General features: G+C 46.5%; 1 protein-coding gene across 4 annotated transcripts in view; it reads right to left on the bottom strand.

Moving 5' to 3' along the window:
• Window positions 1-24,807, bottom strand: part of ANAPC5 (anaphase promoting complex subunit 5) — a 94,686-nt gene that overhangs the window by 21,725 nt on the left and 48,154 nt on the right. For all 4 annotated transcript variants that reach the window (XM_033955653.1, XM_033955652.1, XM_033955654.1 and 1 more), the window contains exon 12: window positions 7,401-7,475. In XM_033955653.1, the coding sequence (XP_033811544.1) occupies window positions 7,401-7,475 (75 nt within the window). The remainder of the gene's footprint in view (window positions 1-7,400; window positions 7,476-24,807) is intronic.

Raw genomic sequence — 24,807 nt, 5'->3', positions numbered from 1 at the left:
AACTAATTACAGATCCATCTGTGCACTTCTCCTTCCACCCCATGGTTCCACAGTTTCCTTAGCAGGCGCTCCTGGGGTACCTTGTCGAAGGCTTTTTGAAAGTCCAGATATATGATGTCTATGGGGTCACCTTTGTCCAATTGTTCGTTAATCCCCTCGAAGAAGTACAGTAGGTTCGTTTGGCAGGATCTCCCTTTACAGAAACCATGCTGGCTGGTTTCTCATCAGATTATTTCTTTCTATATGCTCATTTATGCTGTCTTTGATTAATGATTCGGCCATCTTCCCCGGGACTGAGGTCAAGCTCACCGGTCTGTAGTTTCCCGGGTCACCTCTGGATCCCTTTTTGAAGATAGGTGTAACATTCGCTATCCTCCAGTCCTCCGGGACTACCCCTGTTTTCAAGGATAGGTTGCAAATCTTCTGTAGTAACTCCACTATTTCGTCTCTGAGCTCCTTCAATATTCTCGAGTGGATTCCATCAGGTCCCGGTGATTTGTCAGTTTTTAGTCTATCTATCTGTTTGAGTACGTCCTCCTGGCTCACCTCTATTGATAATAATTTTTCCTCTTGATCCACCTTGAAGGTTTTTTCCGGTTCTGGCACGTTGGTTCTGTCCTCTTTTGTGAAGACTGACGAGAAGAACGTGTTTAATCTGTCTGCTACCTCCTTTTCCTCCTTTACCTTTTTTGCCTCCCTCATCCAGGGGTCCCACTTCCTCCCTTGCCGGTTGTTTTCCTTTCACATATCGAAAGAATGGTTTAAAATTTTGTGCCTCCTTGGCAAGTCTCTCCTCGTACTCTCTTTTCGCTGTTCTGATCACACGGTGACATTCTTTTTGATGTTTCCTGTGCTCTTTCCAGTTTTCCTAAGTTTTATCCTTTTTCCACTTCTTGAATGATTTTTTCTTGTTTCCTATCACCTTCTTAACTTCATTGGTTATCCATGCTGGGTCTTTTGTTTGATTCTTTTTGCTCCCTTTTCTAAATCTGGGTATATACAGGTTTTGCGCCTCATTTACCATGTCCTTGAATAAGGTCCAGGCTTGCTCCACCGTCTGTGTTTTCCTGGAGCTGTTCTTGAGTTTTCTCCTTACCATTTGCCTCATAGCGTCATAGTTCCCTTTCTTGAAGTTAAACGCTGTTGCAATGGTTCTCTTCCCCTTTGGCATTTCTATTTCCACTTTGAATCGGATCTTGTTGTGATCACTGTTTCCTAATGGTCCTACTACTTCCACTTCTTGGGTAGGTCTTTCAACCTGCTGAGGATTAAATCCAGTATAGCTGTCCCTCTTGTTGGTTCCTTGACAAGCTGCTCCAAGAAACAGTCTCGTACTGCCTCCAGGAACTCCATTTTCCTTGAACATCTTGAGGCTCCATGGCTCCAGTCTATCCCGGGATAGTTGAAATCTCCCATAATTATGGTGTTTGCGTTTTTACATTCTCGTCTCAATTCAGCCCTCAGTTCTTCATCCATTGCTTCTGTTTGTCCAGGTGGGCGATAGTACAGTTCCATCTTTATCTTGGTTCCCTTTCTTCCTGGTATTTTAACCCTTATTGATTCCAGCTGGTCCTTTGTCACTGCTGCATCCACTCCGGTTGAGTGAATGGTATCCTTTATATAAAGTGCTCCTCCTCCCCCTTTTTGATGCATCCTGTCTCTTTGGTAGAGCTTGTATCCTGGTAGTACTATATCCCATTTGTTTTCTTCGTTCTACCATGTTTCCGTGATTGCTATGATGTCCAGGTTCTCATCTTTGGCCATGATTTCTAGTTCACCCATTTTGTTCTTCAGGCTTCTTGCGTTAGTGTACATACAATTTAAGTCTTGATATTTTTGTTTTTTTGTTACTTTCCCTTGTGATTTGTTGTTCGCACTGTCCCCTTCCTGTCCTGCAGACTCCTGTTTAATGTCTCTTATGTTTTCCCCTTGTAATACGTTCTTATTTTCCTCCTTATGCTCCTTCCCTTCCTCCTGTTTCTTTTCATCTTTCCCTTGTAGTAGACTCTTCCTAACCTCCTCTTGGTTCGTCTGGCTCTGTCGGTCTTTCATCGCCTGTTGTGTATCTTTGGTGTCTTCCCAGCACATTCCCCACCCAGTATCCTTTCGGGATACTGTCTTCCGAATCATCGACGCCTGGTCAACTGTCGGCTTTCCCCTTCTTCTTAGTTTAAAGCTTGTTCTATTCCTTTCCCGACGTTGTTTGCTAATAGTCTAGTTCCCGCTGTGCTCAGGTGTAGTCCATCTCTCCTGAATAGCTTATTCTTGCCCCAAAACAATGCCCAGTTCCTCACGAAGTGGAAACCCTCCTCTTCGCACCATCTCCTCATCCACACATTAATTGATTGTAGTTCCGTCTGCCTCTTCACATCAGCCCTCGGTACTGGTAGGATCTCTGAGAACGCTATCCTCTGTGTCCTCATCTTCAGCTTCCTTCCCAAGATTTTGAACTGTTCGGTTTAGGGAATGAGCAGGGTTTAGGGAATGAGCAGTCTGCTAATGAATTCTGGGAGGTTGCTAGAACGAGGTTTAAATATTATTAATAACATTTTGCAAGTGATTCTGTGCTCTACTGGAAGCCAATGCGCTTTGATCAATAGAGGGGATACATGGTCAAACTTTTTTGCATGGGCATCAGAATGTTTGCTGCACGGTAGCCGCGGCTTTGTAAAAGGAGAGGCTAATTTTTATGGATGTCATAAACTGTATCACGCCTCAGACTGCTTCCTTGCTAGGCAGATTACAAATGTCTATACATATACTTGTATCTTCCCCCCACTATTGAAAAGATTTAAGCAACTGCTGTCCCTTCCTATTTAAGGACACTCTTGTTTTAAGCAAATCGTGTTTCCCCGAAAATAAGATACTGTCTTATATTAATTTGGGGCCCAAGATAGACACTAGGTCTTATTTTCGGGGATGTCTTATTTTTTTCATGTAATGATCATCTCTCCCTTCCTCTCCTTCATCCCAATTCTTCCTATTTCCTTTCTTCCTCCCCTCATCCATCCTCTTGTGCAGTGTCTTTCTATCCCTCCCTCCCATCCCTTGTGCAGCAGAACCCTTGCAGCTTCTACCCCTCCCTTCCTCCCATTCCCCCATGTAGCATCTTTCTATCCCCCCACCGCCCCCGCGCACCCCTGCTGCCCCATCTCTCCCTCCCATCCAAATCGTGAGACAGGAATCTAATATAATAAAGAGCTAGCCGCGCATGCGCACTCCTATTTGCGTGTTCTGTGCGCTGTAGGTATGTGGCCTAAGGAGTGCGCATGCGCGCTAATACGTCACCAGCCTATCGCCTCCACAAGCCAGACCGCAGCCAGACGACGTTCTCCGTTTCTCCTGCTGCCGCCGCCGATCTCCATTTCTCCTTTGCCGCCCACCCCCTTCTCTTCCCGCGGGCACGAATGACGATTCCAGCAGCATGTACATCAGTCTCCACACGCTGCTTCGGGCCCTTCTACTGCCCTGATTTGCTCTGCCGCGTCTCTGATGATGTCATCAGGGACGTGCCAGAGTAAATCAGGGCAGTAGAAGGGCCCGAAGCAGCGTGTGGAGACTGATAAAAGCGCTGCTGGAATCACCACCTTTGTAGTCCGGCCCGCGGGAAGGGGAAGGGGAAGGGAAAGGGGGGGGGTAGAGGAAACGCTAATGCTGCTGCACAGGGAACTGGTGGGGGGGGGAGGGAAATGGAGGGGAAGGGAATGCTGCTTTGGACAGACAGAGAGAGGAAGGGAAACACAAAGAAAATAAGAAAGACACAGGGGCAGGTGCTCAGGGAACTGGTGTGGGGGGGAGGGAAATGGAGGGGGATGGAATGCTGCTTTGGATAGACAGAGAGAGGAAGGGAAACACAAAGAAAATAAGAAAGACACAGGGGCAGGTGCACAGGGAACTGGTGTGGGGGGAGGGAAATGGAGGGGGATGGAATGCTGCATTGGACAGACAGAGAGAGGAAGGGAAACACAAAGAAAATAAGAAAGACACAGGGTAGGTGCACAGGGAACTGGTGTGGGGGGATGGAATGCTGCTTTGGACAGACAGACAGAGGGAGGAAGGGAGACAGAAAGGAAAGAAGAAAGACACAGGGTCAGGGAGATACACAGAAAGACAGACAGGCAAAGGGGGCCAGGGACAGAGACAGACAGAAAGGACAGCGGGAGCCGCGTCAGGAGGGGTGCGGGATGCGGCAGTGGAAACTTTTCCAATGGGTGCAACTGGGCAGCTGTCGGGAACCTCTGATCAGGGGCAGAGCAAGGTAAGAGTATCATAGGGATAAGAAGGAGGAGGGAGGATAAAAAAGGAAGGGATGCCTACTGCTGGACAGGGGGAGAAGGAAAGAGATGCTGATGGACAGGGGAGGTGAAGAAAAAGGAACGGAGGACTAATGTTGGACAGGGGGAGAAGGAAAGAGGTGCTGCTGGACAGGGGGGAGGTAAAACAAAGGGAGAAGGGCTGCTGCTGCATAAGGAGAGCAGTGAAGGGGTGGTGGTGGACACAGTGGAGGTAAAAGGAAGGGAAAATGGACAGGGGGAGCAGGCAAGGGGTGGTGATGGACAGCCAAGGAAAAAGAAAGGCAGAAAGAAAGAAAGCGGCTAAGGAGAGAGAGAGAAAAAAAGACAGACACACACACATATGTTCTAGCACCCGTTAATGTAACGGGCTTAAAGACTAGTACCTTATAACAGCATTGGCAGCAATCTACACAGCTGCTTCATGGCCTTCTATCTCCCAGGTGTAGATTGCTGCCGACGCTGTTATAAGGTATTCCTGTCTCGCGATTTGGATGGGAGGGAGAGATGGAGCAGCAGGGGGGGGGTGTGCGGTGGTGGGTGAAGCGCTGCTGCTGGCGACTAGGGCTTATATTAAGACCTACCCTGAAAATCATGCTAGGAGTTATTTTTGGGGAAACACGGTATTATTAAATTCTTTTTTTTTTGGGGGGGGGGGGTTTGGAGGTTTTTGCCTTTCAACTGTTAGAGATTTGGGGATCAATATTCAAAGAAATTTAAAAGGCCAGGAGTGGCTTGTGCAGTGCTATCAGAGGAATTTAGTGGTGTTTTATTGGCTAGTGTTACTGAATTCCAAAACCAGCTAGTTTGTGTGTGGTCCAAGGCGGATTTTGGGCAGAGTGGAAGCAGCTGGCTAGCTGAATATCAGCTGGTGCCTAGTTAACGTCTGTGTCAGCAGTCATAGAAACATAGAAGATGACGGCAGAAAAGGGCTACAGCCCATCAAGTCTGCCCACTCTGCTTACCCACCCCCTGTCTATGCCCTAATGACCCAATTTCCTTATCTTGACCCTCGTAGGGATCCCACATGGGTATCCCATTTATTCTTAAAGTCTGGCACGCTGTCTGCCTCGATCACCTGCACTGGAAGCTTGTTCCAATGATCAACCATTCTCTCTGAGAAGAAATACTTTCTGGTGTCGCCATGAAATTTTCCGCCCCTGAGTTTGAGCGGGTGCCCTCTTGTGGCCGAGGGTCCCTTGAGAAAGAAAATATCATCTTCCACTTCGACACGTCCCGAGGTACTTAAATGTTTCGATCATGTCTCCCCTCTCCCTACGTTCCTCAAGAGTGTAGAGCTGCAATTTGTTCAGTCTCTCTTCGTTCGAGAGACCCTTGAGCCCCGAGATCATCCTGGTGGCCGTCCGTTGAACCGATTCAATTCTGCGCACATCTTTACTGTAATGTGGCCTCCAGAATTGCACACAGTACTCCAGATGAGGTCTCACCATGGCCCTGTACAATGGCATTATGACTTCAGGCTTTCGGCTGACGAAACTTCTATTGATACAACCCAATATCTGCCTTGCCTTAGATGAAGCCTTCTCCACTTGATTGGCAGTTTTCATGTCTGCACTGATGATTACTCCTAAATCTCGTTCTGCTGAAGTCCTAGTTAAAGTTTCTCCGTTCAAGAAGTACGTCCTGCATGGATTTCCGCTTCCAAGGTGCATGACCTTACATTTCTTAGCATTGAAGCCTAGCTGCCAGGTTGAGGACCAACTTTCCAATGTAAGCAGGTCCTGCGCCATATAATTCTGTATACTGCATTCACTTACTATATTACATAGTTTGGCGTCATCGGCGAATAGTGTTATTTTACCTTGAAGCCCTTGAGTCAGATCCCCTATGAATATGTTGAAAAGGAGTGGACCCAGGACCGAGCCCTGCGGCACTCCACTGGTCACCTCCAATGTTTTAGAGAGGGTACCATTAACCACCACCCTCTGAAGTCTGCCACTCAGCCAATCATTGACCCATGCAGTTAGTGTCTCTCCTAACCCCATCGATTCCATCTTGCTTAGCAGTCATACCCAGATATTCAGTGCTGGGAGTTGTGCATGCACTGACGGTTTGTAAGCCACCCACTGCTGCAGGCTGAATATTGACCCATTTGGGTTTATTACCTTTGAAGGTATCTTTGCAAGCCAATCATGTATGAGAACTCACTGACTGTAAGCTGCTGTTATAGCACAAACAGTCTTTTAACCTGATGAGAGGAGGCATTCCGGGGGATTTTTATGGGCAGAAATAAAAAAATAAGCATGGAGATTATATATTCAACTTTACATGCTTCATTCTCTATAAAATAAAAATTTACCCCTGCAAGCTGATGAGGTTTTCCTTTAAAAATATGTGGCAGGCCAGTGCCGCAAAGAATCTTTACCCTGCATGCTTTGCAAGTGCAAAATACACCCAACAGAACTGTGCAAAACTGGTGTGGTCATTTCAAAATTAAGTTCCCATGCTTGTCTCTTTTTCCTCATATTAATCACATTTAGGCATCGTTTACAGAATTGCGGCTAGCAGTGTCTATGTAAAACTTAGGCGTCTGAAATGTAGGCGAAGGTTTTAAAGGCCTATATTTCAGTTTTTGGAGAATTGCACTCAGCGGCACCTCACACTGCACCTATAGAAATGCCCATTTAGGCATCGCTAAGCACCATTCAATAAGTGCTTATCGCCCAATTAATATATATATATATATATATTTTTTTTTTTTAGCAATTACTGAGCCTGGTACTTCTACTACTTATATAGTACTGAAAGATATACACAGCACTGTACATTTTGACATTTATAGATGGTCCCTGTTAAGGGTATTTAGCAATTACTAAGCCTATTAAGGGTATTTTGCCAATTAAGTTAGGCGCCCTTTATAGAATCAGCCCCTTAATGAACAGAGATTTGACGCTAATGCCGGTAGCACATCTCAAATGGAAGCCTTCACAGAGGATACGCAACAGTAATTTCCCCAAACTGTTTTGACCTAGAAAAAAAACCTAAAACTTAACCTCGTCTACTAATCACTAGGTCCTCCCCCACCCATGCCATTCCAGCAAGGAGTGCAGTCTACCAGCTTCTTTTAGAGAGTGGACTGGGCATTACCTTTGCATGCTGACTACTCGGAGGAAATCTTTCCTTTAAATGTTTCAAAATTTCAGAAGCTGCAGCAAAGCAACCCTGCAACAACAAAGAAACAAAACAAAAACATAGCATTCCTTGGTAAACAAAGCAGGATTCAAAAGTGGACTTAGAATTCTCAGCTATCATACTGTTCAATTTTCAGTAATTATGGATTGGAATCTAACCTGCACGGTGGGACCTCGACCCTTAATCTAGAGGCATAACTATACAGTCAAGTCACATTATTATGACCACCGCCTACCTCTGACATCAGGGACACACAGTCAATGAACGAATACATGTGTTATGCACAGACTTTGTGGGTATATCGGGTGGGATGCCAACAAGTTTCCTATATGTAGCTGCTACACCATGAACGAGAAGCAACCCCCAGTTTAAGAAGATATACAATGATGATTCTATAGACCTAGAAACCTTCTCATCTGGCATCGCTCAACTAACAAAACCTGCAAAAAAATAAACAATCTCCATCGATGATAGCGCCACACAGGAGTCAAATCCCTCTACGACAGGGGTGTCAGACTCAATCACATAAGGGGCCGAAATCTAAAACATAGGCTAAGTCGCAGGCCAAATTTTTTATTAAGATACTTAGGGGTCCTTTTATTAAGGTACACTAACTGATTTAGCGTGCGCTAAACGCGCACCTTAATAAAAGGACCCCTTAGTCTTAGTAAAGTATAGGGTTACAACATCTCCAACCCCATGCCGGCTCTGGTGATGTAAACAAAATAAATAAAAAAGACTTTTCCTCTCTCTTTTAGGTCCTAGTTCATGCCTGCTGTCTAACACCCGCTCTGGCAGGTTACACATTTCAAATCTGACATATTGTAATCACGAAACAGAAAATAAAATTATTTTTTCTACCTTTTGTTTGGTCATTATTCAAATCGTTTCCTTCTTTCACTGTGCTAACCATCCATCTTCCATCTCTGTCCTCCCCTTCCCTCCCCTGGAGGTCTAGCATCTTTCATTTTTTTGTCTCCATCCCCGCAGCTGCAGCAATGGACCCCACCATCCCCAGACCCACCATCTCTCCTTTTCTCACTACCCTGTCATCCAGCATCTCTTCCTCCTTCCCCACCACCCCAGGGTCCACCATCTCTCCCTTTCTCTTCCCAACTATCCTCCTATCCAGTATCTCTATCCCTCTCTTGTGTCCAAACTTCTCTCCCTTTCTGTTCCTTCCCTCCCTCCATCCCATTGTCCACCATCTCTCTCCCTCTCCTCTGTTTTTAGACTCATTATTTCTTCACCTCCCCCCCGCCCTCAGTCCGGCATATGGACATCTCTTTGGATCCCGCCTTCCCTCCCTCCCTGTACTTCTACACCAGGGCCCGCCCCCCACCCCGAAGGCCTGCATGTTTTCCCCCTTCTTCTTCCCAGTCTCACCTTTGAGATTTGGCCGGCTGTTCCTTCCCTCCCTCCATCCCGGCTCCCCGGTCTCATCTTCAAAGCAGCCTGCATAAGATCGCCAGTCGGCTGTAGTGAACCTTGCAGGCTGCCCTCTGCCACGGTCCTGCCCTTCCTCTGTTATATGGGATCACGGCAGAGGGAACGTGCTGCGGAGGTCGACGGCAGCCTGCAAGGTTCTCTACAGCTGACCAGCGATCCTCTGCAGGATGCTCTGAAGATAAGACCAGGAAGCTGGGATGGAGGGAGGGAAGGAATGGCGGGCCAAATTGCAGGACAAATTTAATTACCCTGCAGGCCTGACACTCCTGCTCTATGACAACCTAGTCACAACCAGAGTGATTAAACAACACCCTCACAATCCACCCTTTCCCTGGTTCACCGATCAGCTAAGAACAAAAAAAAGAGAGCTGAGAAAATCCAAAAGAAAATGGTGCAAAACAAAATACCTCGTCGATAAGACTAAATGGAAAGAACTACATGAGCAATACAAACAGGCCGTCCTTGAAGAGAAACAGATTTACTACTCCCAGCAACTACTAAAGTCTCTAAACAGATAAAGAAACCTATTTTTGTTGACAAAAGAGATTTTTTACCTCATCCCAAGGAAATGATCAACTCTTAAACACCAATCTGGATAATGAGACACTCTCTACCTTCTTCGCAGACAAAATTGATAAAATACGTTCCAACCTTGACTGTTCCACCCAACACACTCTTCAACCTTACATCGACCCCCCTCTTCACCAAAACACCACCAGCAATAACAGAACCCATCTGCCACAAAGAACTTAGTGGAATTGCAGACACAATCCGGCCCTCAAACTTCATCTTGGACCCCTGCTCATCACATCTAATAATGTCAGTCAAAGACTCCTTTATAAACTCTATCCTTCCACTCATGAGCACCTCACTACAAACAGGATAAGTGCCTGAAAGTTGGAAATCAGCAATCATAATAAGGTCAACCTGCTGACCCTAAAAAAAAAAAAAAAGCATCCCTTGACTCAAGCACACCAACCAATTTCAAGCCTGTCTCCTGCCCTACATATCTAAGATACTGGAACAAGCAGCACTAACCCAGCTACAAACATTCATCGACAAACGGGAGGCCCTTTCATTCCAGTAAAGCTTAAGAAAACACCACAGAACTGAAACCATCTTACTTGATATCATAGATGACTGCTGGCATCTGCTGGATAAGGGAAATGACATCCTACTTGTCTTGCTTGACCAAGTGCAGCTTTTGATACAATCAATCACTCCATCCTCCTCGCCTGCTTCGTAGAAATCAGATACAGTACTACACTGGTTCAAATCCTTTCTGAGTCAAAGATCCCAAAGAGTACTACTTGGAACTAATCTATCTAAACTGAAACAAATCAAATATGGACTACCACAGGGGGCCCTATTATCCCCTCTTTTCAATCTCTACATCAAACCAGTACTTGACATAACCCAAAACTACCAAATCAAAATCCACTCTTTCGCTGATGACATTCAAACTATACCTACCACTAGTAGCAAATTGTGACACCCAGACCACAACTGCTTATCCGAAATTGAACATTGGATGACCTTGTAGAAACTTCAACTGAACGCTTCCAAGACTAAACTACTATGGATTAGGAAAGAAAAATGCTCCTACACCCGCCCTTCCCTAACCTGGGGATCAATTACCTTGATGGCAAAAGACGAAGTACAGAGCCTAGGAATTACTCTCGACTCAAAATCACTCTCCAAACACATCTCATAAGTAGTCTCTTCATCCTTCTACTTTCAGCTCCGAAAGATAAGAAACTACTTCACGGAACAAGACTTCACCCAACTACTCTAATGCCTTTGTCCTTATATGCCTGGATTACTGCAGCACTTTATTCAACGGTCTTACAGCAAAAAACACCAAATGACTACAGCGAGTTCAAAATGCAGCAATAAGGCTACTGAAAAACCTACAAGCCTATGACCCAGTCTCTCCATCACTGATATCGGCCCACTGGTTGCCCATAACCAAAAGCTGCATTTTCAAAGATCTAGTGTTGGCTTATAAATCCCTCTACAACATGACACCCAAATACTTCTCAGACAAACTTCCTCTCTACACCCCAAAAAAACCCGCTATGCTCCCAAGATGAAATACGCCTACATACACCATCAGGATACTCTTGCCATCTCCAGACAGTCTGGAAATGATCCTATTCCCATTTCTTACCAAACCTCTGGAACAGCCTACCTCCTCATATTAGAGCCCTTCTCGAGGACTTCTTAACTTCAGAAGAGCTGTAAAAACCTACCTTTTTTGCCTAGTCACTCCATCAACCGTTCACCAGCATCAGTACGTAATCCTATATGAAGATATATTGCAACACACCGTATATAAACCCTATATTATAACACTGTGAATGTAAACTGTAACCCATTCTGAGCTCTTTGGGGAGGATGGGATATAAATCTAAATAAATAAATAATAGTTCTCATTTGCAAAGCACTAGCCCCCCTTTTTTTTCCATTATGCTGAGGTGAAATCAGAGTTTTTCTGGATAAAAAGTTAGCTTTCTTTTATTCTCTCCTTCCTCTTTTATGACTCAGATCTCTAAACAGTGAAACTCCTCTTACCTTCTGTTCTGCTTTATAATACGTTGCAGTTATGTGCTTTGGCAAAGCTCAAACAGCACTTCACCCCTACGGTGAGGTCTTTAAACACCACTAAAAGGAAATTCACCGCGTGATATCCTCAATGGGACTCTAATGAACACATTGTCCCTTTCTTGTGAACAAACAAGAATTCATACCTAAGAACTCAGTAAATCAAAAACAAGGCCACAATGCTCCAAGCACTCTAACTGTCAATTTGGCAATTACTAGTCTTCTAATCTTATCTTGTGGTGGACCGGAGAGGCATTATATATATATCTCAGACAAGGAAAGGTATATTTTTATTTAACTTATATTCTGCATATCTACTATGCAATTAATGTTCGATATTCAGCTCTTATATTTCTTCAGATATGTTAAAGGGAAGCAGTCGGCAAGGGAAGAGGTGGGACCGCTGGATGATGGAGATAGGAAAGGAGTGGTGAAGGAAGAAAAAGAAGTGGCAGATAGACTAAACATCTTCTTTTTGTCAGTATTTACAAAAGAGGATACATCCAACGTGCTGAAACCTGAAAAAATATTCACAGGAGATCAAGCAGAAAAATTAACATCAATGGAGGTAAGCCTCAAGGACGTACTTTTCAAAAAGTTTATCCAGATATCTTAACCCAACCCTTCCCCCTCCTCCTAGATAAATTCTCCACCAAAACCTCCACTTAAATAATCTCTTCCTCCCCAAAACACCAACCAAGTATTCAGTTCCCTGAAATGCAACGCAATCTTATTTGTACTCTAACTATAATCTATTTGTTATATCACACAGTAACATACAGTCAATTTAATATCCAATTTGCAAGTTCTTCCGGAATTAATCCAGGTACCTCTCCTCCCTTGTAACCAAAAAAACAAACAAACCCCAAAACTGTTGTAATTTCACTGGAAATGTCCAGTTAGCTCTTTTGTAATCTGCCTTGAACTGCAAAGTATAGGCGGAATAGAAGTCCCTAATGTAATGTAATGTAATAAGCAGATAGATAGATTAAGAAGTGACAAATCTCCGGGCCCGGACGGAATCCACCCTAGGGTTTTGAAGGAACTAAAGGAGGAAATAGCGGAACTAATACAGCAGATTTGTAACCTATCCCTGAAAACAGGCGTGATCTTGGAGGATAGCTAATGTTACACCCATCTTTAAAAAAGGATCAAGAGGTGACCCGGGGAACTATAGACCGGTAAGTCTGACCTCGGTTCCGGGGAAGATGGCAGAAGCACTGATAAAAGAAAGTATTGATGAACATCTAGATAGAAACAAACTGATGAAAACAAGCCAGCACGGCTTCGGCAAAGGAAGATCGTGCCTAACGAACTTATTGCACTTCTTCGAAGGAATTAACAAACAAATGGACAAAGGGGACCCCATAGACATCATATACCTGAATTTCCAAAAGGCCTTTGGCAAGATACCCCATGAACGCCTACTATGGAAACTGAAGAACCGTGGGGTGGAAGGAGACGTTCATAAATGGATCAAAAATTGGTTGGCGGGTAGGAAGCAAAGGGAAGGAGTAAAGGGCCACTACTCTGACTGGAGGAGGGTCACGAGTAGTGTTCCGCAGGGGTCGGTACTCAGACCGCTGCTGTTCAATATATTTATAAACAATCTAGAAACAGGGACGAAATGCGAAGTAATAAAATTCGCAGACGACACCAAACTATTTAGTGGAGTTGAGACTAAAGAGGACTGCAAGGAATTACAAAAGGACCTGAATAAGCTAGAAGAGTGGGCGATGAGATGGCAGATGAAGTTTAATGTAGAGAAATGTAAAGTCTTGCATGTAGGGAACAGAAACCTGAAGTACAGCTATACGATGGGAGGGCTGGTAATGGGTGAAAGTACCCAAGAAAAGGACTTGGGGGTATTAGTGGACAACACAATGAAGCTGTCGGCACAGTGCACAGCGGCCTCTAGGAAGACAAATAGAATGCTGGGTATTATCAAAAAAGGCATTATAACAAGATCGAAAGAGGTCATCCTGCCGTTGTATCGGACAATGGTGCGCCTACATCTGGAGTACTGCGTCCAATATTGGTCGCCTTACCTTAAGAAGGATATGGCGATACTCGAGAGAGTTCAGAAAAGAGTGACACGATTGATAAGAGGTGTGGAAAACCTTTTAAATGCTGAAAGATTAGAGAAACTGGGGCTCTTTTCCCTGGAAAAGCGGAGACTTAGAGGGGACATGATAGAGACTTACAAGATCATGAAGGGCATAGAGAAAATGGATAGGGACAGACTTTCAGAAACTACAAGAACGAGAGGGCATTCGGAAAAATTAAGAGGGGACAGATTTAGAACCAATGCTAGGAAGTTCTTCTTCACCCAAAGAGTGGTGGATGCCTGGAATGCGCTTCCAGAGAATGCGATAGGACAGGGTACGGTATCAGGGTTCAAGAAAGGATTGGATGAATTCCTGAAGAAAAAAGGGATAGAAGGGTATAGAAAGAGGATTAAATACAGGTTTCTGGACCTGATGGGCCGCCGTGTGAGCAGACTGCTGGGCAGGATGGACCCCTGGTCTGACACAGCAGAGGCACTGCTTATGTTCTTATATAGTATTAATACCTTGCTCAATTATCAGTATCAACAATATATTATAAATGTTGAGGGGCATGATCAGCCTAAGCCGCTAGTCGCCCAAAATCGGCTAAGGAAAATATCCATTCCTGAAAAATACGTCCAAAATATTTTTCCCCCAAAAAAATCATCTAGTTGGACGACCAGCCGTTTGATCGTCCAGACCGCTAAGTCCAAAAATTTGTCCAAGTCAAAAACGCCCAGAACAAGACCTTTTGGACGTGGGCAGGGTCAGCAAAGTGATGGACTGGACACCCAAACATTGCACCAGAGTAGTGGGGTACCTTACAGGGCACTGCTGTGAACTACACAAAAAGGGTGCCACATAAACATCTCACAACTCCCTTATAGGTCAGGGTGAGCCCCCCAAAACACCGCCAGAACCTACTAGACCTACCTGTCCACCACCCCAATAGCCCTTATGGCTGCAGGTGCCACTTATATGGCAGTGCAAAAGAGTTTTGACGGGTGCACGTTTCACCATGAATGCAGTGATTAGAGTGGCTTATGGGTCTGGGTCCTCCACTCCATGGTTCACTAACCCACTCCCAATACCACTTAAGCCACCTCTGTGCAGCTCTACTAGGCTTTCCTATGCCAGGCTGCCAGGTGCTGATGTTCTGGAGGCAGATCACTGATCACTGGGGCAGTGTGTGGGGGTCTGTACTTTGTCCATGCAGTGGTTATCTTGTCACTTTGGATACCTTTTTGCCACTTAGACCTGTTTTTACATGGCCTAAGTCACAACGTACAACTTCCGTCCAGGCAGCCTTGTTAAAGTTTCGGTTATACTTGCAGTACGACTAAGTTTAGATCAGCCCACGTCCCGCCCAAATCCCGCCCTCACCACGCCTCCTAAAACACCCCTTTTAGCTCTGGTCGTACAGCAGCATTGACAAGGTCTAAGTCGTTTTTACGTACGTCTAAAACCCGTTTTGATTATAGTCACTTGGACGACTCGTCTTTTAGATCGTCCAAGTACTGATTTAGGAGGGTTTTTAGATGTATTTATTTCTTTGATTAAGAGCCCCATATTCTCTCACTTCTATTTGTATCTACTATGCACAGCACAACAGTACACACCTAATTAAATTAAAATAAAAACCATACAATACGACTAAGTAGTGTACGTACACAGTGGGAAATGAAACACATAAAAATGCTCAGCCACATAAAAGGGATAATTTTATAACTGGATGCCTATGTGAGAGTCCACAAAGCTCTCTATATTAAGACTAGTTTTTATTATAAAGTCAATATCTTTATGAAATAGGCTCCCAAAACCACAGGAACATAAGAATAGTCATACTGGGTCAGACCAATGGTCCAACCAACAATGGCCAATCCAGGTCACAAGTACATGGCAGAACCCCAAATAGCAACATTCCATGCTATCAATCCCAGGGCAAGCAGTGGCTTCCACCATGCCTCAATAGCAGACTTTGGACTTTTCCTCCAGGGAATTGTCAAAATCGTTTCTAAACCTAGCTATGCTAACCACTGTTACCACATCCTTTGGCAATAAGTTTCAGAGCTTAATAGTACAGAAAAGCCCATAGACAAGCAGAGCTGTGGAGTTGGTACACCAAATCTTTGACGCCAATTTCTCTATTTTTCTACTGTCTGACTCCAACTCCTAATGATATTAGGCCTTATGTTTTCTGTTCTAGATTTAAAGTACTGCTAAATATAATTTTAGATCCAGGACAAAGACATGTATATCTAGTATAAAATGAAAAATTTACCATATATTATAAAGTTTTTATTTTGAAGCTAGAGTCGGAGTCAGTACATTTTTACTGACTGACTCCACCCAAAATTACCTCCAACTCTGAGTCCACAGCTCTGTGCACAAGTTTACATCTGCTCCCAAAAAGATATAAATATGCAAGTGTCTCTCTACATGTCGTAGCCACATGTTGTATATAGAGCATATGTACATCACCACTCAGCCCACATTATACCCAGAGAACATCTATGTGAATATCCATGTGTCTATGTACGTGTGCTTGTAGCCACACACTTTTATAGAAGTCCTTGTGTGTATAAAACAGACTCTACATGCAGAAAAACTAGAAATTCACCCACCAAAATGCTCATCCAGAGGGCAATTTTCAAAGTGTTTAACCATGCACAATAAACTTTTGAAAAGCAACCAGACTTATGCTTAACCACAAGGAAAAGGAGTTTTTCTGAGTGCGATGGAAGTAAAGCTTAACCACAAGGAAAAGAGGTTTTCCTGATTGTGACGGAAGTGAAGCTTAAACACAAGGAAAAGGAGTTTTTCTGAGTGCGACAGAAGTGAAGCTTAGCCACAAGGAAAAGGAGTTTTTCCTGAGTGCGACGGAAGTGAAGCTTAATCACAAGGAAAAGGAGTTTTTCCTGAGTGCGACGAAAGTGAAGCTTAACCACAAGGAAAAGGAGTTTTCCTAGAGTGCGACGGAAGTGAAGCTTAACCACAAGGAAAAGGAGTTTTCCTAGAGTGCGACGGAAGTGAAGCTTAACCTCAAGGAAAAGGAGTTTTTCCTGAGTGTGATGGAAGTGAAGCTTCTGAGTGTGACGGAAGTGAAACTTAACCACAAGGAAAAGGAGTTTTTCTGAGTGCGACGGAATGAATACAAGCACAGAGATTTAATTTTAAGATTTCCACACATACTTTTCCTAGCAGGTGCAAACAGGGCTGTGTTATATTATGTTGGGGCTTAGGTCAGAAATTTGGAAGGGCCCTGCAGTCTGTTGGCAGGTTATGCCTTCTTCAGCTTTGGGTGGGCTTGAAGCTCCTTGTGACATGGGGGCTCAGGGCTAGTGTTGCAGGGATGCAGAGGTCTAAGAGTCCCATGGAATTTGGATGGTTCAAAAGGGAAACATCTCTTTGAAAATGAGCTGATAGGTCTGTAAGTATAAAGCATCCATGTGTCAGCAGGCCCTGCTCACCAGTTACCATCACCACTGCTTCGTTTTCCCAGCCCTTTACTTCCGGGGCCTATTTTAAACTTACAGGATTATTCTGGCCAGTGAATAACAGAGTGCTGCTCATCCAAAAGGTCTTTCTCTTGCTTATAAAATTATCAGGAGACCCAATTTCACCATAAAACCTTCAAACTCAAACAACTGAATGCTATCCAGCAACTCTACACCACCTCCAGGTATTTTTTACAAAGTAGATTTTCAAAACATAATAATAAACTATAGAACATAATGTACCAAAGGCTCGATATTGAATGTGGGCACTTGGATAATTGTTCATTAAAATGTCTGCAATACTGCCTTTCACAAAAACAAGTACCAAAACTGTTTACCAATAAAAACTGTATAATCAATGATGTCGGCTGATAAATAGCACTGCTGAAGATTATACAAGTGGTAACTGTGTCACTGCCGATAAGTGCAATTTAGGCCTGCTTTTGTTTTGAATATGCTTGGGACTGATATCTGTAGGCAGTGGTAGAAACAGGATTCAAAGAAATAAGATACAAAAAGGAAGTGGCGGTAGAAGCTGCTTTTGGTTTAAGCAGTAGAGAACCAGAAAGGAAAAATTCAAACTGGGCAGCCTGAATAGCTCTTTATTTGCCATCTGCTGCTGTGTTGCTTTGCATTAAGTGTTGTATGATAACAGGGCTCTCTATAAGTATAGGTGGGATGCTCTTGTCTATAAAAGCATAGTGCTGTACATGATGGTTCTGGTAGTTGAAGGACACATATAAGTAGGGGTGGACTAAGAACTTTCCTGCATAAGAGCATGAAATATAAAGCATTATATATTAGCAGAGCACTTGAATGTCAACATAATATCTATCAAAACGTAAAAAGCAATGTTACTTACCGTAACAGTTGTTATCCAGGGACAGCAGGCAGCTATTCTCACTAGTGGGTGATGTCATTCGACAGGGCCCCGATAAGGACGTCTCACAAGCATGTCTTGCTTGAAGAAACTCAGAAGTTTTGAGATGCCCGCACCGCGCATGCGCCAGTGCCTTCCTGCCCGATGGTCCGGGCGTGTCTCCTCAGTTCAGGTAGCTAGCAGAGAAGCCAACCCAGGGGAGGTGGCTGGGACGTGAGAATAGCTGCCTGCTGTCCCTGGATAACAACTGTTACAGTTAGTAACATTGCTTTATCCCAGGACAAGCAGGCAGGTATTCTCACTAGTGGGTGACCTCCAAGCTAACCTCAATGGGATGGTGGGAGAGTTGGCAACTTAGGAGAATAAATTTTGTAACACTGTTTGGCCAAACTGTCCATCCCTTCTGGAGAAAGTATCCAGACAATAATGAGAGGTAAATGTATGAACCGAGGACCAAGTGGCAGCCTTACAAATCTCCTCAATCAGTGTCGATCTGAGGAAGGCTGACCTTATGGGCTGTGACCTTACAGGAAAGGGGTAATCCAGCCTGGGCATAGCAGAAAGAGATACAAGCCGCCATCCAGTTGGAGATGGTGCGCTTCGATACAGGTCGTCCCAACTTGTTTGGATCAAAGGAGACGAAAAGTTGGGGAGCAGTTCTGTGTGGTTTGGTGCGATCCAAGTAGAAAGCCAAAGCACGTTTACAGTCCAGAGTGTGAAGAGCTGATTCTCCAGGATGAGAATGAGGCTTTGGAAAAAACACAGGAAGCACAATGGATTGGTTGAGATGAAATTCAGAGACCACCTTAGGTAGGAATTTCGGATGAGTGCGGAGGACCACCTTGTCATGATGAAATACTGTGAAAGGTGGGTCCGCCACCAAGGCCTGAAGCTCACTGACCCTGCGAGCAGATGTGAGGGCCACCAGAAAAACCACTTTCCAAGTGAGAAACTTTAGTGGAGCCTTTCTCAGAGGCTCAAAAGGAGGTTTCATAAGCTGAAAAAGGACAACATTGAGATCCCAAACCACTGGAGGCGGTTTGAGAGGAGGATTGACATGAAAAAGTCCTTTCATAAATCTGGAAACCACAGGATGAGAGGAGAGAGGTTTCCCTTGTAGAGGCTGATGGAAAGCCGCAATAGCACTCAGGTGGACTCGTATAGATGTCGACTTGAGACCAGACTGAGACAGGTGTAGAAGATAGTCCAATACAGAGGATAGAGAGGCTCGTTGAGGCTCCTTGGAATTGGAAACACACCAAGAAGAAAATCTAGTCCACTTCTGGGAGTAGCATTGACGAGTAGCAGGCTTCCTGGAAGCCTCCAAGACATCCCTCACCGCCTGTGAAAACTGGTGAGGGGTTACGTTGAGAGGAACCAAGCTGTCAGGTGGAGAGACTGCAGGTTGGGATGAAGCAGTGAACCCTGATGTTGAGTAAGCAGTGAAGGAAACACTGGAAGAAGCACCGGCTCCCTGCTGCTGAGTTGAAGTAGAAGGGAGAACCAAGGTTGCCTGGGCCACCGAGGAGCAATCAGAATCATGGTGGCATGATCGGATCTCAACTTGACCAAAGTCTTTTGAATGAGAGGAAATGGAGGAAACGCATACAGGAAGCGATTCCCCCAATCCAGTAGAAAGGCATCTGCCTCGAGGCGATGAGGAGTGTAGATCCTGGAGCAAAACTGAGGCAGTTTGAAGTTGTGGGGAGCCGCAAATAGGTCTATCTGAGGCGTCCCCCATTTTGCAAAGATCTGATGAAGGGAGTTGGAATGGAGAGTCCATTCGTGAGGCTGGAGGAGACGACTCAAGTTGTCCGCCAGGACATTGTCCTTTCCCTGAATATAGACAGCTTTGAGGAAGGTGTTGTGGCGAAACGCCCAATCCCAGATTTTGAGAGCTTCCTGGCAGAGGGAGGCCGAGCCTGTGCCCCCCTGCTTGTTGACATAATACATGGCAACCTGATTGTCGGTGCGAATGAGGACCACCATGTCGTGAAGCAGATGTTGAAAAGCTTGAAGAGCATTGAAGATGGCTCTGAGCTCCAGAAGATTGATTTGATGGAGTCGGTCCGCACTGGTCCAGAATCCCTGAGTGCGAAGCCCATCCAGATGCGCTCCCCAGGCATAGGTCGAGGAATCGGTTGTGAGAACCTTCTGGTGGGGAGGAGTGTGAAACAGCAAACCTCTGGATAGATTCGAAGAGGTCATCCACCAAATTAGAGACTGCTGAAGAGCAGGAGTGACGATAATGTGTCGAGTCAACGGATCCGACACCTGAACCCACTGAGAAGCCAGGGTCCACTGAGGAATTCTGAGATGGAGTCTGGCCAACGGCGTCACATGAACTGTAGAGGCCATGTGGCCCAGGAGGACCATCATGTGTCTCGCCGAGATGGACTGGCGAGAAGATACAGACTGGCAGAGATGAAGAAGAGCATCCATGCGCTGAGGGGGAAGGAATGCTCTGAGACGTATGGTATCCAGGATCGCCCCGATGAAGGGGAGCGACTGTGTAGGTTGTAGGTGAGATTTGGGAAAGTTGATCTCGAATCCCAAGCTCTGCAGGAACAGAATCGTGGACAGGGTCGCCGAGATGACCCCTGAGGCCAAGGGAGCCTTGATCAGCCAGTCGTCGAGGTAGGGAAATACCTGAAGACCCTGGTTCCGGAGTGCAGCAGCCACCACTACCAGACACTTCGTAAATACTCTGGGAGACGAGGACAGGCCGAAAGGAAGTACTCGATACTACAGATGCAGATGTCCCACCCGAAATCTGAGGAATTTGCGTGAGGCCGGATGAATGGGAATGTGAGTGTAGGCCTCCTTGAGATCCAGAGAGCATAACCAGTCGTTCTGCTCGAGGAGGGGGTAGAGAGAAGCAAGGGTCAGCATTCGAAACCTCTCTTTGACTAGGAATTGGTTGAGGACCCTGAGGTCCAAAATGGGTCGCAGGTCGCCCGTCTTCTTCGGAACAAGGAAGTACCGGGAGTAAAACCCCTGGTTCAGTTGGTCCGACGGGACTGGCTCTACGGCACGAAGCCGGAGCAAAGCCTGAGCTTCCTGAAGAAGAAGGGCGGTCTGTGTCAAGTTGGAAGGATACTCTCTTGGAGGGTGGTCTGAAGGGACCCGATGGAAATGAAGAGAGTATCCTTCCCTGACGATAGTAAGAACCCAGAGGTCGGAGATTATGGCCTCCCAACGAGGATAAAAATGATGGAGGCGCCCTCCGATGGGAAAAACAGGGGGAGGCAGAATGAGGTTGGTTATGCTCTCGATGAAACAGTCAAAAAGGCTGAGTGGCCTTAGGGACAGCAGGCGACTGAGACTTTGGCTGACCCTTCTGAGGAGGCTGCCGCTTCGCCGGTTGCCTCGCAGGCGGAGTTTGCCTCGGTTGATAACGCTGCTGATAAATCAACGGTGGGCGAGAGGGTCGAGACTGTTGAGGCTTAGGCTTCGGCCTAAGAATGGACTGGAAGGACTTTTCATGATCAGACAATTTCTTCGTGACTGTCTCGATGGATTCGTCAAAAAGATCCGCCCCAGCACACGGGATGTTTGCCAGGCGGTCCTGAAGATTCGGGTCCATGTCAATGGTCCGCAACCAGGCCAACCGGCGCATCGCCACAGAGCAGACTGCTGCTCGGGCCGAGAGCTCGAAAGCATCATAGGCAGATTGCATCAACTGAAGACGAAGCTGGGACAGCGAAGCAACCACTTCCTCAAACTCAAACCGAGCCTGGGACTCGATGTATGGTGTGAATTTCCAAAGCACAGGCAGAAAAAATTCCAAGTAGGCGGCAAAGTGGAAATTGTAATTCAGGACTCGGGACGTCATCATCGAATTCTGATAGATGCGTCGACCAAACTTATCCATGGTTCTGCCCTCGCGTCCCGGAGGCACTGAAGCATAGACCTGGCCAGGATGAGACCGCTTGAGCGAGGATTCGACCAGGAGGGACTGGTGAGAAAGCTGAGGACCCTCGAAGCCCTTATGATGCACCGTGCGGTACCGAGCATCCAATTTTCCAGGGACCGCAGGGATAGAGTAAGGAGACTCAAAGCACCTCATGAAGGTCTGGTCGAGGAGCTTGTGCAGAGGGAGGCGCAAGGACTCGGCTGGAGGATGAGGCAAGTGCATGGTGTCGAGGTACTCCTTGGAGTATCGAGATCCAGCATCGAGAGTAATGTCCATGTCATCCGCCATCTGTCTGAGAAATGAGGAAAAAGACAGTTGGTCCGCCGTCGCCGGTTTACGAGAAGGGCTAGAAGAAGACGAGGCTTCGGGTTCCATAGAGGCCTGTGAGCAACAGGGTGAGTAGAAAACCTCGGGTTCCTCGAACTCCGGGCCCAGAGGAGGAGACCCAGCCGAAGCAGCATACCCCAACCGAGGCAATTTCTTCTGGGGCGAGATGGTCGAGTGTCGAGAGGAATGCCTCGAAGAGTGTCTGGATCGATGCCCCTCACGATGCCTGGAAGGGGATCGAGCCTGTCTGTGAGAAACCTGGTCAGAAGCCTCCAAGGAGCAGATCGGACTCGAGGCCATCGATCGAAGAGGCGGAAGAGCTGGTGCCTCCCCCGACGCCACCCATGCTTGATAGGGGGTTCGGAAGAACTCGTCCTGCTTTCTGCTATGCCCAGGACTGGGAGGCCTCGAAGGTGGACGCCACACAGTGTCACGAGGCAGGATAACAGGTTCCAATGGAGGCAAGTCACTAAGGGAAGCCTTCCTCGAGGGGATAGGCTCCAAGGGAGGCATATCACTAAGGGAGGCCTTCCTCGAGGGAATCGGTTCCAAAGGAGGCATAGCACTAACCGAGGACCGCCTCGAGGACCCGGACACCGCTTGCCGCTCCTCCTCGCCGAGCAACGAGGTTGTGCGGTGCGGCGGAGGAGGAGGGGGCGGGCTGCCCCTCGGAACCGGAACTGGGAGGTCACCCTGGATCGAGGCAATCAGCCGGAGTCCCATGGTGGTCATGAGTTCCACAAACTGAGCCTCCAGTATGGACCGCAACGAAGCCGATATGGAGGGATCCGCACCAAAAGGGGGCCCTTCCGCACGGTCTCCGCGATCTTTCGGTGCCGGGTGCTTCTGCTTGCCAGCCTTCGGCACATTAAGCACCACCGGTGGAACTGTAGGGGGCCGATACCTGCTCCGAGGAGACGGAGGAAGGCACCGGCGCCGAAGTCGAAGCTGAAACCGGCGTGAATGATGCCGGTTTCAGAAGGCCCGAAGCAGCCGGGGAGGCAGAGGGCTTCGCCAATGAAGTCGAAGCACCAGTCGATGTCGATGTCGAAGCTGACGGATCCAACGAAGCTTCCATCTTGAACATGGACTCCCACAGCAGACAGCGGCGCTTAAACGCTCTCACTGTCAACGTGGAGCAAGGCCGGCATGATTTCGGGAAGTGATCCGGTCCCAGACACTGTAAGCAGCGTCGATGAGGGTCCGTGAGCGAAATCGCACGCTGGCACTTGCTACACTTTTTAAAACCGGTGATCGGCCGGGACATAGGCCGGAAAAGCTCCGCCGCAAGGTTGAAGGCGCGGGGCCCCAGCCACGCGGCCGACCCGGTGTCGGAAGAAAAAATTTTTTTTTTTTTTAAAAAGAAATAAACAGATGCACAGGAGAGCCAAAAGAACTCAACCCGCAGCAAAACAGAAGGCAAAAAAAGAGATTCAATGGGCGCAAAATTGAAGACAGACTTTTCAGCTCCGCGGAAGAAAAAAAACTGAGGAGACACGCCCGGACCATCGGGCGGGAAGGCACTGGCGCATGCGCGGTGCGGGCATCTCGAAACTTCTGAGTTTCTTCAAGCAAGACATGCTTGTGAGACGTCCATATCGGGGCTCTGTCGGATGACATCACCCACTAGTGAGAATACCTGCCTGCTTGTCCTGGGATAAAGTATGATACAGGCAGTCTCCGAGTTACAGACAAACTGACTAAAGTACGATTCATACTTAAGAACACAGTCGTGGCTTCATTTGATTTCACTGAGCATATTTCCAGTGGCACAGCCTCCTACACTTTTCCTGCAGCAAATTCAGGAATGGCCACATTAAAAACAGTGTGTGGTTGTGCATGCTGTACGTTAGAGGGAACACTGCAGTAGGGACAGTTGGCCCTTTTGTCAGCTGGGAGCAGAGGTTAGGGTTAGGGTTATCTTAAAATCTACAAGTTCTGAGTTACATACAAATCCGTCTTAAGAACAGCTTTAAAAACATAACTCGTTCTTAACCTGGGGATTGCCTGTACTCAAAACATACAAAGGTGAATCAAAAATTAAAGGCAATTGTAAAATTACGCGATAACCGGAACAGAGCTAGCGAAATGTAACATATGTACTCATACAGTGCAACGCTTGGCCTTTAGTCGTGTGGCAACCATGAGGTCAGAAATATGAACGCTCCATTACAAGATAGAACCATTGAATAACATTGTTTTGGCCCATCAGGGACTTCCTTAGGCTCCTCCCCGTGCATCACATAATGCACCAGGGAGGGGCCTAAGGCCTGTGCAATTCACAGGAGGCCGGAGGAGCAGAATGGTCTGACTGGGCACCCCTCCTGGTCCTGACGTAAAGGTACGGTGGGGAGGGGGCCTCGATGGCAGGAGGGAGTGGGCAACTCTCCTGCCGGGTTTTTTCAGGGGTGGGAGGTATTAGCGGGCAGGAGGGAGTGGGCATCCCTCCTGCCATATCTAAGTTCAGTTTGGGGAGGGAGTGGGCCAATGGCAAGAGGGAGTGGATATCCCTCCTACCGTTTTTTTTGGGGGGAGCATGCCTGGAATAGTCACTCGGGGGGGGGGGGGAATGGTCGGCTTTTTTTAATGGGACAGATGGTGCACATTTAAGTTGCGCAGAACATCTGTCCCATTAAAAAAA

This window comes from Geotrypetes seraphini, chromosome 8 (genome assembly GCF_902459505.1).
Source record: "Geotrypetes seraphini chromosome 8, aGeoSer1.1, whole genome shotgun sequence".
NCBI lineage: Eukaryota > Metazoa > Chordata > Amphibia > Gymnophiona > Dermophiidae > Geotrypetes > Geotrypetes seraphini.
This window is presented reverse-complemented; position numbering and strand designations above follow the sequence as displayed.